We start from the raw sequence: 21,680 nt of genomic DNA on the forward strand, positions 1-21,680 counted from the left end.
ATGGGAAAAAAACAGAGGAACCAAGTCTTACTCCACAGTTGGTCCCCACAACTACAAAAAATGAATTGACTTTCAGTTAGAACAGTGTTCGCAGAAACCTGACTAGAATAGACTCAATGCAGAATGGAAGAAAAGAAATTGTGGTCAGTTAGTAGCAACAATTGCAAGGTATTTTACTGTAAAAGGGCACAACAAAATACCATAATGGCTAGAGGGTATGCAGGGTAGATCTGAGGAAAAAAATTGATAATACAAAACAGAGGTATCCCTGCTCCTGAGAGAGGACACAGAACCAAGCACATGATGGCTGGCTGCACCTGAGTCATGAACATGGGTGGTCTGCCCGGAGTGTGAGGAGGAAGAGTTTGTGAGTAGGGGTGACAGGGAGTTGGTTGCTGTGACCATGGGAAAGGGTGGATCCTTTATTTCTGCTCAGAGAAACTGAAAGCAGCTGAGAGTGAAGCAAAGGGAAGTGGCATGTAAGGTCTCAGGAGAGAGAAGAAAGTGTACAAGAATCTAAGAGGCAAGTAAAAGCACCAAGAAATGTCATCCAATTCCCAAGCAGCACAAAAGGCCATGAAGAGGGTATGGTCATGAGTTTAAAGTGAGACCAGTCAGCAAGGTAGGGTGGTGCCTCTGCAACCTTGCACAGCTGTATTGTGTGAACATGAGGTAGGCAGAAAGTTTAATTTAACAAGCACCAGGATTTTGTCTAGAGAGGCCAAGAGAATTGGGGACATAAGCAAAAGAGGAATTGCAGCAATCTAAATGAGTAAGGAAATGTCAGGACAATTGAGGTTTTATTAAGTAACTGATACTCAGTAATTAAAGAACCTTAATGCTCAAGAATATCTAGGGACATGTTTACAATATATTGAGAAAGCAAGCAGGTTGCATAGACTACTATATAGACCATAGTCCTCCCACTTTTTTTTTTTTTTTTCTTTTGAGAGAGATGTGTTCATTAGTGCAGAGGAATATGGTTACTTCTGAGTGATGGGTAAGTTCCCTTTTTTGTGCTGTAGAAGATAGTCTACAGAGATAATTTATTACTTTGATAATTAGAGAAAACAATATTTTAAATAGAATAGCAGTTAAAATTCTTTGCAAATTATGTCCTTTACAATTGTACTCATCTAAATTACATGTTTCAGGTAGTCTAAAATCAAAACAGGCTCTATCAATGTTCATTAAGATAACATTTTTACAAGCAAAAACGTATTCAACTGGGTTGTGTTCACCTATGAAGGACTTTCCAAGGTAGAATGTTGAAGGCTTGTTGTTCACCAGCATGTATCTAGATGGTGTAATGGACAGAATCTGTTGTGATTAGTTAGGTATCCTTCCTGATTCACTGGTACCTGCATGGTTTTTGTTGTTAAATATTTTAAATATCATTTCAGCTCATAGCCAACAGAAAAACAGCCAATAAGAGAATACAGAGGATAAATAAGGTTCTGATTCTTCAATCATATGAAATAAACTGTATGATTTATGAATGTAAGGAAGACTGAAAATATTTAAAATGCTTGATTAAAATGTGAACAATCTAAACCTGTGTTGTGTAATCTGATTCAACTATGTTATGGTGGTGAGATTACTGGAGTTTATTTTTTTCTGTCCCTTCCCCCAGTGTAAGAGATTGAACCCAAGGACTCTTTACCACTGAGCCATACTCCTACATCTTTTTATTTTTTGAGACAGGGTCTCAATAAGTTGTCCAAGTCAGCCTAAAACTTGCAATCTTCATGTTTCAGTCTCCCTTGTAGCTGGGATCACAGGTTTGTACCACCATACCAGCTTGAAAATTTTAAGTCAGAAATTTAACAAGCAAAGGATACATGCTTCCATGAAGAAAAGGAAGTATAACTTTCTGGTAGATGAAGAATTAAAATTCAGTTATTAGGAAAATGGGATCACAGAGAAAGCCTAATCCCATCTTGCTCCCTGAGATCACGTACAAAAAAAAAGGAAAGAAAATGAGATATGGACTACATAAAATCTCACACAATATTATCAATCCAATTAAAAAGAAAATTAATGAAGAAACATTTTGAACATCCATTGGAGCCACTGTTGCAATTTACAAGGCTGATATGGTTTAGTTACCATAAATATTTTTGCTAATGCAAATGTTAAAAAACTTTCCATTATTGCTATCTGGTAATCTTCATCCCTCAGCTAAAGTATCACAATTTAAAAGCCAGCTTCCTGAATACTGTGATTTTTTAAAGTAAATATTTGTGTAATTTAATATCCTCTCATAAGTCTCTCTTTTTAAAAGGATAGCTTAACTTGGTATGAAGCAAAAATGTTAGTGAAAGTTTACCAAAAGTTACACTTGGTTAGTTATGATTTAAAAACAAATTGACTTAGAGACAATTTGAGACTCTAGAGACACCAGAGAAACACAGCAACCAGGCCCAACAAAAGACCACAGACAGTTCTCTGGTAGGAAGAAAGAGCTGAATAACAAAATTTTAGATCACAGGGTTACCAAAGTGCTTATAACATTCTAAGTCATTTGAGGAGTGCTAGAAAAAAAAAATGCAGCAGAAATTTTCAAAGCAATAAAAAGTAGAACCATGAACTGGTGTTGGCAAGTCCAAAAAGCAAGCATGTAAAAACTGATGAAATTCCAGTAAGTTTGATTAGAGGTAACACTCGACAAAATTATTTCAGCGTATAGGAAGCGCTCATCTAATGACAACCAATAGTACTTAAAGCATATTCATAAATTCATAATATAAAAATATTTACATTACTGGAAGTCACCATACATTCTGGGAAAAACTATTATAAGCCCCAATTAGTTGACATCAACTCTCATTTTCTTTTAGGAACATTGATATAACTCTGTTCATGGTTTTGCTCAACATTCAAATTTTTTTTCATAAATACTGCTTTGCCTAACCACATTTGAATAGAAATGATATATTTGCTCAGAATGAAAATGAGGAACCAAAAATGGTTAAATGAGGAACCATTTAACAAATGGTATCAGACTATCCTGGCAAATGGTTGGAAGGGCACACAGCCCCTCTGTTGACTTAGAGGAGCTAGGGAAGTGCCAGTTCATAGCCCACCCCTTACCTTCACTTAACCTCCCTTTCATTTCGTCTATGAATAAGTATGCAAAAGCACTCATTTACACCCAGCTATCACATTTTTATGTGGGTTTTGCTAAAAACAATGGTGACCAGTTTACTAACACCTCCAAATTGAAGAGGCACAGAAGAAATTTTAGACCTGTCCCCAGAGGAGTTTGCTTTTCCTGAGGCAATAATTGCAATGTTTCCACCAGACTCAGATATAACACAAATCATGTGACTTGGCCTGTTCCCATTTTATTTTCCCTACCAGGAAGCATTAAATCCCAAACTTTTGCTTCAACTCAGCAGTTCAAGTTCTGGTTTTCGTTCTGGACCTCAAGTAAGAGTTCATTAAAAGAAAAAAGATCTTATGACTGAAAGATTTGTCAGCCGTTGTTCTAGTCCCTTTTTTTCATATTCTTCCATTTTTGTTATTTTAATTCCACTTCAAATCTTATGTGGACCAGTTACAGATGTAACTCTTTAGAGATGGGATCAGCTTTAGTCACCAAATTGCTTGCCCTGCTGCTTACAGAGCAGAAAGCCTTTCAATCCTAACACCTAATCAGCACCATGACAAAGGTTATACAAAATGTGCCTGATTTACAATGAGTGACAGGCCCTCAGATGAGTGGTTCTCAAACTTGGGCTTGCATGAGTCACCTGGAGGGCTTGTGAAAACAGAATGCTCTGCACCATCCTCAGAGTCTGGGGTGCTATGTTCCAATAATCTGCATTTCTAACAAGTTGTGAGGTGTTGCTGCTGGTTTGGAACCACACTTGCAGAACCAACGAAGTTCCTATTTCCTTAATAATTTTCAACAACTCATACTATCATACTAAGCATATACATGCTTCAGGTTGGCACTGAAAACCTCCTTGATAGAGCCCATTCTATGTCCCACTCCATCAGTCTAAGCACCTGTGCCCCAGTATCAGTTATCTTTGTACTCAGAGAACACTCAAATCTTGAGCTCATGCTATCTTCAATTCAAGTATACCTCTCATTGCTCTGTTCACTAATGTGCCCCTTCTTTAAGACTCCTGGAATGCCACCTTTTCCCAGAAGCCATCCATAATTTACCTTCATCAGAATTCTTTCATATGTGCTTTATTGCAACACACAAGCCTGCTTTGTCTTGTAATCCAGTCACTATTAGCTAGCTTTCTTCCATATATTACATAAGAAAGTGTTTAAGAAGACACACTTGGAATTAAAAACCCTGGGCCCAAGTTGTGCTAGATACTTATCAGCTATGTGCTACAGAACACAGTTCTTAACTATGAGCCTTAAAGTGAGATAACAATAGTATCTCCTTCCAAGGACACTTGTGAGGATTATATGAGATAACTGACATCAAATACTAAATACCATGTTTGGTAGTAAGGGCTCAGCAAATAATAGTAGCAGTGCCCTAAAGGTATTAAAACATCTGGTCAGGTCTCTGTCTCTATCTTGAATCTGAGACTACTTGGACAATAAAATATAAAGAAAAGTGACTGCATCTAGGCTTTAATAAGGACCAGGCAGATTCTCCTTCTTGTCTCTTAGGGTGCTCACTATTGTATCCCAGGCTGTATGACAAGGAAGCCGAAGCCTGTAGTTATCTGAACTCCAAGAGAACTACAAATGTGACTCAATAGTTAAGTGCCCCTGGATTCAATCCCCAGTACCAAAAAAAAAAAAAAAAAAAAATAGCAAACAGAAAAACACCTCTGTAAGTCACCAGGGTAAAAACAGCAATACTGCTCTGTATTCTGAAGTACCCCCAATGAATGATAAATAGGGGAAACTAATATCCACTTTGGAAAGCAAGGAGTCCAAAGGCCATCATCTGCAGAGGAGAGAGCAAAAGGAAACAGGGCATTGTGGCTACGCAAAAAGAAACAGCTTCCAGAAGTTGTACAAAATCTAGGGAAACATAAGCCAATGGAGATCAAACCAAAGAAACATGTTTTTCTTTTTATTAAATTTATTTAAAATCTTCCTATTTTGCTTAGTTTTTAGTATTTTTACTCTCACCTATTTTTATAAAAGATCTTAGAAAAATACCCTATTGATTATGGTATATAATCTTAGTGCCTGGGTACTTTTCCATTATTGCACTTGGTAGAAGTAGAACCCGTAATAATGGTTCGGGTCCTTTATTAAACCAAGTCCCATGAGTACCAGGACTCTCTAGCTTACACTCTTCCTAGTGCCCAGTACAACACCTGGCATGGCAGTATACCCTCAATAAATATTTGTTGGATGAATGTTGAATGACTAGCACTAAAAAGGCTTTGGGGAGAACTGGAGCAGGTGCCTGAATTACTTGGGTATAAATACGCAAAAACATAAAGTCCTAAGAAAAACAAAGTTTCTACCCTAATGATGAAATTGCTTTAGGAATAAATATTTGCTGTCACCAGTTAGAAAATAACACACACTTATGCTAGAGGAGTTATTTTTATTCACAGTCCTGTCTCTTCACATCCTGCTAGTACCCCTGCCCCCCACACAAGATATCACCTGTATTTAGAACCAACATCCAGAATTCAAAGCTTTACAAAAACACACTTTAACAGTGTCTATGGTAATTACTGACTCAGATCCCTCTTCTCCCTTTTTCTGTCAATCTATTTCCCAAAGTGGCTAACATAATCTCCTTTAAACACTATTTTTATCATATTCTTTTCTTACCCCACAGCCTACAATGAATCACAATTGTCAACTGTTTGAATTTAAACACATTGAGAGTTTAACATATTAACAATACTCATTAAGGGTTTCTAAAGCTCTTCCACTAATTGTCCTACTGTTCCTTCCACCTTATTCCCCAACACATCTAATTACCTTCCCTTTGGACACAAAACCACATGAAACCCTCTGATATAGACAAGAAGAAATGACGAAAGTTGGCTTCTCCATTATACCAGTGAAGTTCCACTGTTTGACCAAGACTCCAGTGGGAAGCCCAATGCACTTTTGACAGTGCCTAGGAAAATTTATTCCCAGCCAGTCCAGGAAGAAGACTCCATAACAGGAAATCATCCTCAACTATGTTAACTTCCAGGGATTATTTAGAAATATGTTTAAAATAATCTAAAACTGGTTTCTGGGAAAGGAAACTGAACTTCCTAACAAGGCCAGTGATACATCTGCATTTGAACATACTAATTACTTAAAATGTTCAGCTTTGCATCCACAGAGCCTGTATCACAACCCTGGCTTACATAATCTGCCCTCACTATAACTTCAACTGATTGGAAAAATCAAAGAATTATATATCTTTAAGAAAGTCAGTAAGAGTCTTTCATGGAAAACAATCTGAATTCCTATTTAATGACTCAATTTACTACCTGCTGGTTCTTTTCTTTTTCCGGATAGGAAATAAAAACAATTTGATCAAAGTCTAAAGGAAAAAAAAAAGTGAGTGAAATACATCTACAGGAGAAGGGATTTAGTAATGGATGGGAAAGAACTGGTGCTTAGCAACTGTGTCTTTGTCAATGTGGAAACCTGCATTTCCTTATTGCAAACTTGGGTCCTACAGCATTCACACATGCATGAAAGATGTTCTCTCTCATCAGATGACAAAATCACATTCTAATTACAGAAAAGTACAAACTTTTGGTATGATAATTAATGAGAAAAAGAAAACATTAATAATCAATGATGCTTTTCTACATTATCATAATTGTCATTGGGTAAGATCTTAAGTCTTGAATGATTTACTTCTGCTTTTAATTACCTGCAATCAACTGAAAGGGAGCAGTGAATGAATGTTTAAACACAGAATATTGACAATTTTTTTGTTGCTTTGATTTCTGGGTAGCTTTTGATATTTACAATTTATTACAGGTGTGTGGAAAATGGTCTGGGATTTTGCAGCATTTAGAGTAAAATAAAGAATCCATGGATGATGACCCCTGCTCTAAGAAAATGCTTAGTTTCATTAACACTGCCTTTGCAGAAAAAGAATGAGGAGAACAGAGGTTAGGAGTCAGACAGAAACTGGTTTAAATTCTCTGTACCTCATTGTCTCCATTCCTAGAGTGAGAGTACTATTGTGGACCTCACAGGATTTCATAGCGATAATAAGAGACAATGCATATCTAGTACCTGGCACATATCAAAACCCAAACAATGTTAATTCCTTTTCCATCTCCATGCCTTGCTCAAACTTCAACCTTCAGGCAGAGCAGGAACCCTGTGGAGAGCCCAGGATTGTGAGCTTATAATACTATTTCCAATATACTTTGTAAGTTTCTGAAGTTCCTACTTGAAAGCTTTGCTTTTAAAAATGTTGGCTGGCAACATGTGATAGAAGTCACTTCTCTTTTTCTAAGATGCTCTCACAACTGACCACCAGGACCACAGACAGTGGTAACTCAAGCCCACAGAAATGATGCTGCTCCTAACTCTTTTGGCATGTGGTCTGACCATCCAGAATGCCCCTCTGACTTCATGACTACTTGCTTCCCAGCTTGCCACAGGCTTGCTGTGAAGATAAATTAACAGAGTAGATTAGCTTTGGTTCCTGTGTCGCACTGGCAGTCTATGACTTAGGAAGTATGAGTTCCACCCTGAGGAAGAAGCATTAACACCCACTCCAGAAGACAGGAAGCAAGTGAACAGGATCTGTCCTATAACTTTCAAGGTTCACAGAGACTATGAGCAGTGCCATGTGGCATATTACATTGTCCACGCCTCATAATACAAATGCATCTGCATGTGAGGCTGGGAGGTGTGATATTAAAGTACCTACCCATCCCATCTGCCTAGAGACTTAAAGGCCCCCTTGAGGACAGAATGGCTGGGATGCCCAGATGTCAGCATATGGGAGGTTTATTCCCCGTGACTTGGCAAGTCTCAACCTTTACCATGGATAAAAATTACCACTCAAATATACAAAATTAGGCTGATGTACTCTGTGGTAAGTTAAGAGCTTCCTAAGAGTTTATTATCCACAATATTTTAATGCCCATATGAGATGCAATTATAATTTTTTTAAACATTTTAGTAGCTTTATTGAAATATATCTAATATACAACAAATTATACATATTTAAAATGCATGATCTAATAAGTTTTAAGAAATGTATATACTTGTGATTAATCAAGTCATGAATGTATTTATTACCTTGAAAAGTTTACACATGACTCTTTGAAATTTCTCCTTCCAATCTCTTTGCCAACTTCACCTACCTGCAGGCAACTGTTGATCTGCTTTCTCTCACTGCATATTAATTTAGTTTAATTTAATAGTTTAATTTTCTAGAACTTTATGTACTTGGAATTACATAGTACATTAATCTTTTTTTTGCCTTGCTTCTTTCACTCAGAATTATTTTGAAATTCATCCATGTTATTCCAGTATTTAATAATTCGTTCTCAGCAATATATAGCAATTTGTTTATCCATTAAACTGTTGATAAATATTTGTGCTATTTCCAGTTTTTAGTTATAGCAAATATGAACTGTAAACATTGGAGTTGTTCAAGTCTTTGTACAGATATACCTTCATGTTTTTTAAATTCTTTAATTTTTTATTTTAATTATTTATTATTTTCATGTGGTGCTGCTGAGGATGAACCCAGTGCCTTACAAGTGCTAGGCAAGTGCTTTGCCACTGAGCTACAACCTACATAGTTCATTTCTTTATGGTAGATGTTCGTTGATTTTAAAAGACTCTCAGACTGCTTTCCAAAGTGGTTGCACCATCTTACATTCTTACCAGAAGTATATGCTAACACTATTGTGGATATCAGTATTTTATCAGATACATGATTTGCAAATACTTTATTTCAGTCTGTGGCTTTCTTTTCATTCTCTTAAGATTCTTTTGAAAACATGATTTTTATATTTATTGTCTAATTTATTAATGTTTTATTTTATGGATCATACTTTTGGTGCTGTAGCTAAGAAATCTTTGATTATTCTAGGGTCACAAAATCTGCCTTCTATATTTACCTTTATAAGTTTTACAGTTTTAAGATTCATAGTTAGATCTATGATCCATTTTGAATTAATTTCTGAACATAATGCACAGTGTAGATCAAAGTTCATTTGTACATATGAAAATTCAATTGTTCCAACATAATTTGTTGAAGATTTTCATTTTTGCATTGATTGCCTTTGCACTTTGGCTGAAAATCAGTTGATATATACGTGAGTTTATTTCTGTAGTCTATTCTTTTTTGTTAATGTATAAGTCTACCTTTGTCCAACACCAAACTGCTTCATTACTCTAATTTTGCGTAAGTCTTGCAATCAAGTGGTCCTAGTCCTGAGACTTTATTCTTTTTTAAAAGTGTTTTCACATTCTAGGTCCCTCATAAATTCATGTGAATTTGGGAATCAGTTTGTCAATTTGTACGAAGAGGGGATGGGACTGTGATTGGGTTGAGTCCACACATCAATTAGGAGAGAAGTGATGTTTTAACAGTATGGAGGCTTCCAACCCATGGACACATTACCTCCATTCACTTAGGTTTCCTTTAATTCTCTCATCAATGTTCTAAAGTTCTTAGATTTGTCCCTAAATATTTCATATTTTAGATGCTATTATAAATGCATTGCCTTTAATTTTATTTTTCAATGGTCTGTTCCTAGTATATAGAATTACAGTTGAGTTTTGTACGTTGATCTAGTATCACACAACTTTGCTAAAGTCATTGTTCATTGTAACAGCAGGGAAATGGATGGCATTAGAGCAGATTATGCTAAGTGAAGTTAGCCAATCCCTAAAAAACAAATGCCAAATGTCTTCTTTGATATAAGGAGAGTAACTAAGATCAGAGTAGGGACGAAGAGCAGGAGAAGAAGATTAACATTTAACAGGGATGAGAGGTGGGAGGGAAAGGGAGTGAGAAGGGAAATTGCATGGAAATGGAAGGAGACCCTCAGGGTTATACAGTGGAGGGGGTAGAGAGAGAGGCGGGGAGGGGGGAGGGTGGAGGATGGGAAAGGCAGCGGAGCACAACAGACACTAGTATGGCAATATGTAAATCAATGGATGTGTAACTGATGTGATTCTGCAATCTGTGTATGGGGTGAAGGTGGGAGTTCATAACCCACTTGAATCAAAGTGTGGAATATGATATGTCAAGAAATTTGTAATGTTTTGAACAACCAACAATAAAAAATTTAAAAAAAGAGATGCAATTATAATTTGATATAGACACTGAATGAGAACTCCATTATATTTCCCATAAGAGAATTTCATGAGAGGGATTCAGGGCTGTTAAAGAGGTTGTCCCCTCTAGCATCTCAATTTTGTATGGAGTCATTAGGTGACCATAAAAACTGCAATGGCCCATTCAAAACAGGCCAACATGGATGTATTAGAGCAGAAAAAAATTCAGACACTGTTGAAAGATCCTATATTTTCTTGCCAACTCCCTTTCAGCACTATGTGAAGCTAACTTCTGCTATTTTACCCAAATCCAGATGAAAGAAATAAGAAGGAATTTGATTTTGCAGTTAAGTACACCATTGGAACTATACATTTGTCTTCAATTCTGAAAGAAGAGGGCTTTTAAAAATAAAATTTATTTCATATAAAAATCTGAACAGAAAAAATTTTTAAATAAGTATCTGAATTGAGGTGAAGTGGATTGGAGAAAACAAAACTGAAGATACAATTTTGCCTTTTCAAAAAAAAATGTCAAGTGGAGAACTTCATCAATATTAATTTAAACCAATCTTAACTAAAAATCATAATCAGCTAACTCATAACAATTCAGAGAAAAACACTGTCCATTGGCAAGGAACAAAAGTGATAGGAAGCCAGTTTTCCACACCTGGGGAGAGGGAAACAACTAAAAACTCAGATGGCCTGATGGTGTTCTGTTCCCACTCAGCAGTCCTGTGTCAGCTTAGCAGCTAGGGAGGTCTGCATATCTTTTATCCCCATACTGGCGATGTATTTTAAATATTTACATTTAATAAATTTTGAGGCAAAAAAAAATGCAATAAAATTGTGCAAAAAAAGGTTTTTTTTTTTTTTTTTTTTAGAAAATGTAAATCAAACTGAAGTCTTTCTCAAGTGGAAACACTCCAATGGCTCCCCACCTGATATTGGGTCAAATGTAGCCTTACTGTGGCCTTCACTGTATGGCCCCCGCTCCTCACCTGATCTTGTGCCATTCTTTCCCATGCTGCCCCCATTTGCCTGAACCACTCTCCACCTAAATTCATGATCTCTCTCCATTGCCAAGTCTCAGGAGGTGTCTCCTCCTCAGGTAAGCCTTCCCTGATCATTCTAAAATATCACTCCTTTCCTTATCTCTCACAGCATTCCTTCTTTTTCTTCCATAATTATAATTTGTACTTAGATAAATTTGTTTATTGTTTTTAAATCAAATAAGCAGGAAGTCCATTGGCTTGAGGCTGTTTCCACACTTTGGGTTTCTATATAACGAACAACCACATAACTCCATATGTATACAAATATAAACCTAATTTAGAAGTTAAAAAAAAAATTAAAAAGCAGTTCAGTATCAGCCAATCACAAGGAGCTGAGTTTTATCCAATCACAGACTTCCAACTGATCAGACACATCCAAACAAGGCAATTGCCTAACTGCAACCAATCCTTTTTCTGTCTACAATCATTGCTCACACTGCCCAGCAGAGTTCTCTAAACCTTTTCTGATTCTGTACACTGCCCAATTCTTTGTTCAAACAAACTGTGTAAATACAATTTGTCTAAAGATTTTCTTTGATCACTTTAACACCCATCTCTCCCACTGGAGTCTAAGATCCATGGGAAAGAAATAATGCTTCTTGTTCTCCACTGTACCCTTGATGCCCAGAACATGCCTAGAGCATAACAAAGACAATAAATATCTGTTGACCAAATGCACAGACTTTTCCACTCAGTTCAAGTACCACTTGAGACATGGGATATAACTTTTTCTGTCTTTTTTCATTTATTCAAAAACTATTTACATTTCACTCAGAAAATTGGAAAGTTAGAAATATAAATCTTAAATTTGTTTAAATGCCATAGATAAGAAAAGTAGAATTTTAAGAGTTCTGCTTTATACCCTTATTTCCTCTTACAATTAAGATACATAACTAATCATAAATGTAATAAGGGAAATTTCCACAAAAACTCAAGGCTTGTACTTCAGACTCTGAATGTTAAGACCAGGTGGCTAAATTGTAACAGAATGTCTTAAGGGAACACCTTGTATTTTCAGGTCACATGGGAGTAATTCTGAACTGATCATTGGATAGTCCCCTAAACTGTAATAATCTTCAAAGTGTTTAAAATATATTCCTGGTTTCACCCAATTTGTAGTCCTGGCTTTATCCTGCAACCAATGTGGATCAAGTGGTACATCACAGAGATGGGACGGCCTCATCTTTGCTTTTCTTATATATTCACGACATCATGAATATATGATGATATCATAAATGTCTATATTCAATAGATACAGATATATCAATAATGTATTGATAATAATCAGCAAGGAAGCATCATTCGCTGACTTCCATTGCTCATTAAATGGACCAGAAATTATAACAAACACTTTGATCTGTTGCAACATCATCCTCATTCCAGTATATAAAAATAGGATTGTTTTACCTGATTGTCATCTATTTTTTCCACTAATGATAACTGTTCAGAGAAACTACAATTTCTTAAAAAAATCAAAATTGATAGTTCTTGTGTTTGTCTTACTGGACAAAAAAGAAATATATTTTTAAAACCATGAGCTATTTGGACATTATGAAAACTGATTTGCCTGCAGAAACAACACAAAATCTGGTCAACACATTTCTTCCTTTCCCTAGACAGGCAAAAGTGTTATCTCAATAGGCAGAGAAAGAAACAAATTAATTTACGTTTTCATGAGCTCAGCTCAGCAAATTCATTCATTCATTCATTAAAATGAACAGCATAAAAAAGGCGTATGTCTTGGTCAATCAACTGTCTGCATTCCTAGGAGAATTTTGAAATACAAAAGGCTGCATGTTTTACTTAGTTGAAATGAATAAAAAGCGAGACTGACATTCTTTTATCAATATTTAGCAGACGTGACATATGAGAAACACACAATCCAGTAGCTATTTTGAAAATTAAAGTGAAAGCATTCTTCTACTTAAAGAGATATCCCTTTGGGGCTGGAGATGTAGCTCAGTGGTAGAGCACTTGCCTAGCACCCACGAAGTTCTCGGTTCAATCCCCAGCCCTGCAAAAATAGACTGCCTCTGTTTTATGTCAAGATTCCAGCACTGAGCCATGAACCATAAAAGACTTTTCAATTTGAAAAATAAGATATTTAGGGGCTGGGACTGTTGCTCAGTGATAGAGCACTTGCATGGCATGCATGAGGTTTAGGGTTCAATCCTCAATACTGTATGGAAAAAAAAAAAAGAAAGAAAAGGAAAAAAAATAAGTTCTGCATAAAAAAAAAACTAGAGTGTAATTTTAAATAGTAAAATATGTGGCATGTTTCAAAAGGATCATGGAATTTGCTAAAGGCACATTTTCAGGTTAACTTTTAGTCTTAAAGAGTCAAAGTTTCACAAGAAAATCACTGTATCATAATGTGACATACTTGAATCAACTTTGAGTTCTTACATTCATTCTAGCAACCATTTTTAAAAGCAGCATTTCTTTGACCAGTGTTGCTTTAAAGCAGTGTTTCCCAAGTAGGGCAACATGTTGGGGCAACATTTTTCCCTAATGAGGAGACCTTTTTTGGTTGTCATGAGTGAAGAGGCCATGGTAGGATGCTTCTGAATATCTGTGACATACAGGACAGCTCCCTCCACCATAAAAAATATCCAGTCTCATATATCAACAGGAATGAAGTTGAGGAACCTATTTTAATTTAAAGAAAAATCATTTAAAAGCTTTAACATTGAATTTTGAATTCAAAATTTCTGAAAAGATAATTCCAGGCAAACTCTGAACATACTAAGTTAACAGTAGGATCAAAATGACATTATTCAGATTATTTTTAAAACATACTAAGTCAGGATACAACTTTCTAAAGAGACACAATTTTTGGCATAATATACCTCCACTTACATGTGCTTCGTCCTGAACAAATACTTATGGAGGGAAAGTGAGAGAGAAGGATATGTATCCTATGTTATCCTATCTAGGATGCTTTGTATGATTATACCAGGATAAGAGCCCTCTTTCTTGGTCTTTCATAGGTTGTTAAGGTTCTCTAAAATCCCCTCTTCTTCCACAGAGTGGCAAGCCAGTGCCATTTTCCAGTCTTCTATGCAACTAGATGTGTCCACAATTTCTCTCTAATGCTCCTCAGTGCCCTATATAGAAGAAAGCTTGTGCTCAAGGGAAGTTACTTGCCTTCCACTTCCTCTCTTCTAACCACACACTGGGATGTGGAGCTGGCTTTGATCCAGTTTCAACCACACAGATGAGGATAACTCCCTAAGGAGAGTTAAGAGAAATAACCTGGGCTGCTGAATGACCACTCAACATAGAGCTGCCCCTCCAGTTGGGATCACTCACTCCAGAATGTCATGAGAGAGAGTGAGAGAGAGAGAGAGAGAGAGAGAGAGAGAGAGAGAGAGAGAGAGAGAGAAATCAATTTCTATGGTGTATTGGGTTTCTTTGCTACGGTTGCTTGTACAAGGCAATTCTATGATCTGATAGTCCCCAGTGTTATCAGAGCTATAAATTCATTTTATATGAAGAACTGTTGAGCTGGCTAATTAAAAAAAAAATTCAATGCAAACAATAATTGGAAGTCTGGACGATACAGTGAGTCTATCAATGAAGGTTAGGAGGAAGAACTGCCATATCTTTAATACAGTCATTTCTCATTTATTTAACCTAAAAGAAAATAAAAAGTATGGAGGAAATCCGAAGGTAACCACTGAAGACAGTCACTATTTCAATGAAAAAATATTCATGCAAACTCATGCTAATAATAGCAGGCTGAGCCCTCTACATGCAGGCTAAAACACATAATTTTGTCATTTTAAAGTTTTATAATTATATCATTTTCATCATCTTGTCTTTGTTTCCCTTTGACTAAGAAACTAACAAAAATACTTGTAGTAGGGGGGGGGGAAGAAATGCAGGCCAAAAGACAGCAATCTGAACAATTATCCTTGAATTGCTAATTTCTGGATAAAATTGTGCACTCAAATTTTGAATATTCAATTAAATTTAACTCAAAAGACTCTGTGGATATCTTGCTATTGCTGCTTCTCTTTTAACACATCCTCTAATAAAACTCCAAAATATTTCCTTCTGGGCTTCATTTGAACATATATACTTATTCAAAGATGTACTGCTATCTCATGTGAATGAGAGGCAATCATTGACAAAATGTTTTCTATGAGATTAAAGTGGACTTCAGTTCAGAGTTTTGCAATTCAATTAAAGTAATTAATATTACCTTTTTAAAATACAATTTCCCCTTCAATTAAAATATTGTATTAAATAAAAAAGAAATGTGGGAGGGAAAGGCAACTAAATGACACATTTGGATCTAAGTAAATATTTCAGTAGTTACTGTGAATGCTCCAGGGAATAAAGAGTCAATCAGTAAATCACCACAGAGGGTCTATGCTGGCTACCACTGGTATATGAAGATGACATTATTACCTATTCTTAAAAACAGGGTCATAAATATGTAAACATATCATCATAATTAAAGAAAAAGAAAGTTTTTGAAAATCTCCATATACACTGAGTTCCCCAAGGGAGGTTGTGTGAAAATGAACCTAGAAGATTCCCATGCACAGCACATTGTGATCTTAGACAGATCAACATCTCTTTGGGCTTCCTTTTTGTTTGGTTGGTTTTAATCTATAAACAAAGGAGTCTGGTCTTAGCCAGTGCTCTACAAGTGCCCTCCAAGGTGCCATGGATACAAGCAAGAACATGTTTAGTTTTCACAGTAATTGGCCCTTATGGGGTAGGGAGAAGGGTTGGGCACTGATCCAGAAACTGTCCTAGGTCCCCCCAAACTTTGAAATGTTCCTCCACACATTCCTTTTATTAGAACCTTCAGTACACACATTCAAGCCAGGAGAGTAATTCCATGTACCTTAACAAGTTGTTTTAACAAACTGAATCTTCCAGGGTTTCAACTCCTATATAAATGTACACTTTTGCTAAACTTTACCTAACGTCATTCTCTGATTTAAAAAGTCACCTCACTGCATCTGAGTCAATGTTATGGCACACTAGGATCAGAATTCTTTTACAACTAGTGTATACATAGATCAAAAGGCCATCTACTTTTTCATGCCTTCCAGTATAGTTATACTTTAGTGTATATGTTGGAAATACATCCAATTATAATTAATTTCCTATTTTCTTTATATCATAGTATATTGTGTCACGTATTGGTTTAATTTTTAGTATAATTCACTTACACATACAATTATCCATAAATTTCAGGGAAGCATAGTAAATAATATTTTATAAAAAATGAGACACAAGATCTGATAGGGATGCAAACCTCTAGTCTATGATATCAAGTGAGGCTTCTTGTAATTCTGACATTCCTTGATTCTATGAAAAATGTTATCTTTGGAAGTCACTATCAAGCCTTTATCTCTACTCCTACATTTGATAATGCAAAGAAATTAAATAATAATGCAAAAAAATTAAAAATAGAAATAGATATGGTTTCTAAGGCAACATAAAAAAACAGACTTCACTAAATTTTCAAACGTTTTGTGTGCAACGCTGACCCCTTTAACATGTAAACAGAAAGGATTAGAAAAATCCCTAAGGTGGAAGTGGAACTCTTCACTTCTGTTTGGTCTTAAGAGGCTATGCTATTTGCCTTAGCTGGTGACTGTGCCCTTATCCTGTCCTTGAGCTGAAATTCACACATCTCAGTGATGTACTGCCTCAGCAATTCTCCCAAAAGTTCATTCAAGAATATGTATGTTCCTGGGGCTAGGGTTGTAGCTCAGTGGTAGAGTACTTGCCCAGCATGTGCGAGGCACTGGGTTCAATTCTTAGTGCCATGTATAAATAAATAAATAAATAGATAAATAAATAAATAAAGGTTCATCAACATCTGAAAAAAATACTAAAAAACAAACAAACAAACAAAAAACAGAATAATATGTTCCTAATGTGGAACAGGATGGTCATATCTCATAACAAAACTGCAAATATCTATTTAAACTTATTCAAAAAGCAACACCTTCAGCTCAATATTGGTCTGCAGATGGTACAAATATACTCCCCACTTTTTTCTGACACCAAATTGAGGGGTCATCATACATCTACTGTATCAACTTCAATTCTGTGAAAATATACTGAAGGCAAAAAGAAAAATTAAGACATGTAACATATTCTTTGCAATACTATGGAAATAGTTTTAAAATTACTGTAAGATCAGATAAAAATAATCACCTATTTAAAGATATAAGTATTTACATATTTATGTAAATATACATATATTTATAGACTTTTTAAACACTAAATTTCTGAAAATAAAAAAATCATTTGTCATTTATATAGGAAGAAAAAAGATCTAGTATCAGCAACTTTTTTTTTATATAAATGACTATTTTTCCTCACTGCCAACATATCCAATGCAAGAAACTAAATTACCAGTCTTCTAAAAATATGTCTTTAACCAAATAAGTATGTGAAACAACAACAACAACAAAAAAAATGCTGGAATAATACAACTGACTTTTCAAGCCTTACATAGTCAACAGTTTATTCTCAGTCCCCAACATGTAAAGAGCCATTTGACTTTAGTGTTTGTTGGCTTATAAAGTTTACAAGCTTATAAAGGGTTGGTGTCCAGAGTGAGGGGCACATTTTATCCTGATGGAACATTTCAAATATATTTGATTTAAAAATTAAAAACAGCTCTGCTAGTGGCCCTTTGAGAAAAGAATGATACACAAGGAGACCTTGCCCCAGAATGTTCTTACCCGCAGGGCCTCAATGACGAGGTCTCTGGCCTCCAGCTCCCCTTCCATCACACTCAGCAGCATCCGCAGCTCTGATTTACTGAGGGTGTCCACATCAAACTCTTTTTTCTGTAACACAAAATTTAAAAATGCAATTAAAAACTATTTCTTAAGAAAGATCCATATATCCTACAGATATACGATAGGTCCTTTTTATCCCAGGGATTCAGAAAAGAAGCTAATATGCTGTTCAATTAAAGACAATCTATACCTTAATCTTTTAGGAGAGGTAAAAGCCATGATGCCACTTTCTCAAATCTCCCATCTAAGGAGATATAGTTCCCCAGGCTGCCTGCACACCTCAATCAGAATCTCTCCAAATTATGTGGCACACATTTAGAGTCCCTGGAGTTATGTCAAAACAGGCCTGGTATATGTCAGGGTGAGGTGGGGGCTGGTTGGAGGGCAGAAAAGAAAACACAGATGTATTCTTAGAAGGGTCCCAACATAAAGGCTCCTGGGAGGTTATTATAAATTCCAGGAGATCCAATAATAACAGGTCATGTTTATAGAACACTCTGCAGCAGAGGCCACTAGTACGCAACCGACAACCAAATCTGGCCCACAGATGTGTTACCTGAGCCACAGAAAAACTTTCCACTGTTTTCAAACTATATTAAAAAAAAAAAAAAAAAGAAAAGAAAGAAATTTGAAAATATCACCAAATAAATAAATACATAATTCTAGAATTGTGGCTTCTCTTCAAAAGTAGAATGACTAGGTAACCCCAGATTCACATTTCCAAAGGAAATAATCCATTGAGCCAACTAACAGTTACCCATTTCAAAGGAACGTGTTCTTCATACTGCCCACCCTTCCCCACCAACATGTATACACATGCTTACTGCATACAGATTCACTTTTAATAAGCCTGAACCACAACCCACTTATAGTTATTTGGGCCTATGGAACTCTACAATTAAGTTATTGAAGTGCTTTCTTAGGCAAATTCTCAGTAGCTTCTTATTCTACGAGGAGGGTTAGGTGTGGAGCTGAGGCTAGAACAAGTCAGCCTTCCAGAGACACAGTTGCACTATGAGGAGTCAGCACAATGGCCCTGGGGGTCATAACTTCTCATACAGTACTCTCCAAGCCCTATCATGTTCTCCACATTCCTTCCATCATGACTACATCCAATCTTACAGCATTAAATCACATTGATATACCACTGAATCCAAATTCTTTTGCTTCAACTTCTTTCCTAACAATAACTTTTACAATTAGGTCTTCTAACATCTATGTTACAGATAAAGTGGAGAGAAGATCAGTTAATGTGTTCTCAGCTGGGTCTGGGTGAGTCCAAAGACTGAAGTCCTCCAAAAACACACAATATGCTTCTCTCTTCTATGGAAACTTTCATTTGACTATCACAGTCACCATCCTTGGAAGGAAACTCATGTCTATCCCCAAATGTCTTGGTATACCCAACCTCAGAAGCTGTTCTTCAGTACATTCCAGAGCATTACTTCACATTTGTATAGCACCCAACGGTTTTCAAAGTATTCTCAAAGAACCAAATCTAATCCACATGACATCACCATCTCTGTTTTTTTTAGTTAGGAAAACCACAACTCAGAGAAGTCAGATAACATACACAGATCATGTAACCAGTAAATGGTAAAACCAGGACATCCAACCAAGTGCTATAATTTGTGTGCACACTTGACCATTCAGTATCATACAGTATCAGAATTCCAGAATGTGTTCTGTAAGTGCAGTAACAACTGGCTTAGCACCTACATCTACCACCAGATTGTCTTTGTGCATAAACAGGAGTAAACACAGCAGAGACCACAAACAACTTCGGGGGCTTTCACAAGACCTGACCAGAAACTAGTCATATCTCACTTCAAAAGAGCCATCTGGAAGGGGACACAGTGATAAATGGGAAAGAGACAAGACCTAGATGGATCCCTTGAGAAAGATTTTAAAAGAATTTTCCTATGTAAATTGTTTCTTCTTACACACACCCACTAGAGTGAGCAGTTATTTGGAAGGCAGGGCCTAAAGATGGAAAAAGAGACGAGCTAAACCTATAGCAGGTTTGAAGGAGAGCACAGCTTAGAAGGCAACTCAGAGATGTCCCCTGTGAATAGTAAAATCCAATATAGCAGGTCCCAAACTCTACTATAGCATTATATCTTATATTATTTAAAACTTTAGCATGTAAGAATCACCTGGAGACTTTAACTTAAAAAACAGGCTGCAGGTCTCTACCTCTAGAAATTGATTCAGAATTTCTTGATTGTTAGAGAGGCTATAAGTTTGCCTTTCTAATAAGCAAGCTCCTTCTGGTGCTGCTGGTCCAAGCTGGATGACACTTTGAGAAGCATTTCAATAACTTGGTTGAGTCTCTGCTTTCTCATCTATACAATGGTAACACTAGCATCTACTCTGCAAAGTTCTTGTGAGGATTAAATAAGAACACATAAGTGAAGTAAGTGCTAAATAAAGGCCGGCAATTGTTTTTACTATCCCAGATGTTTTATGTAGGGAGTAGTGGGACACTGGCTAAGAGCCTATTCTTTGAAAATCTACCAGCACAAGTCCAATAAACTCAGTTTATTGACAATGATGAAAGACAGACTTTTATTCTGTTTTCCCCCCTACTGAGATGGGAGAATAAGCTGCAATTCTTATGTGCTTTAAAAGGTAATGTTTTATTAATGTTGCTGCTGGTTGTTCTAAAGATTTTAATTAATTGTATGTTTTATTGTGCTTGTTTCCCTGAAGCTTCATAAGCAAAGCACTCCCTTTTAAAAACTAATAAATTATAGAAGACATTGCCAAGATTCTGATTCATGTTACAGTCAGGAGAGTTTGCCCTGCTTCCATCATCACTGACATCATAACAGTGACCTGCAAACAACACTTCTGTTTTTCTATATATTACCATCAATTGATGGGGAAATTCATTTTTTAAAAAATGCATTGGCACACGCCTGTAATCCCAGCTACTTGGAAGGTTGAGGCAGGAGGATGGCAAATTCAAGGCCAGCCTCGGGAACTGAGCAAGACCCTGTCTCAAAATAAAAAAATAAAATAAAATAAAAAGAGCTGCAGATGTGACTCAGTGGTAGAGCACTCCTGGATTCAATTCCCAGTAATGGGAATAATAATAATCACCACCACCACCACTACCACCACTACTGTTATAGGGTTCTTGCTAAACCTTGTCACAGAATATTTTAGAAATCTATCTCACATCATAATATAGGTGATATATATTATTTTAGGTATGTAGTGTGTCTGCTTCCTTCTCCCCTATACCTCCATCTGTACTTCCTCACTAAAACACCACTCATTCCTGATTTCCAATAATAATAATATTTTCAATTTGCTATTCTCCATATCTGATGTTCCCATCCCCTATTCTGGCAAAGCAGGGTTTAAAACCAAAAGTGCATGAAAATAGGTGGTGATCTTAAGGTTCTAGATATTTTATAAATAAATATAAAGCCCTTTGGTAATTTTAGAAAAATAAGCAAGTCTAGAAGCAAAAATTCCAATAAAAACCTTCATTTTTGTTTCATATGAATGGACATTCATCTGATATACATATGGGATAAAAATACTTAGATATAGAGAAAAATCATTAATGCTTCTTGATTCAAGAACAAAAGGAATTGTTTTAAATCTCTTGTTGATAAAATAC

The 21,680-nt window shown here is 36.1% G+C and overlaps 1 protein-coding gene across 1 annotated transcript in view; it reads right to left on the reverse strand.

The window, feature by feature from the left end:
* The window catches only part of Cttnbp2 (cortactin binding protein 2), a 144,101-nt gene that overhangs the window by 114,830 nt on the left and 7,591 nt on the right, over window positions 1–21,680 (reverse strand). Inside the window, exon 2 of the mRNA XM_027926329.3 lies at window positions 17,987–18,094. Within this exon, the coding sequence (XP_027782130.3) occupies window positions 17,987–18,094 (108 nt within the window). The remainder of the gene's footprint in view (window positions 1–17,986; window positions 18,095–21,680) is intronic.

Source organism: Marmota flaviventris, chromosome 1 (assembly GCF_047511675.1).
Source record: "Marmota flaviventris isolate mMarFla1 chromosome 1, mMarFla1.hap1, whole genome shotgun sequence".
Lineage (NCBI taxonomy): Eukaryota > Metazoa > Chordata > Mammalia > Rodentia > Sciuridae > Marmota > Marmota flaviventris.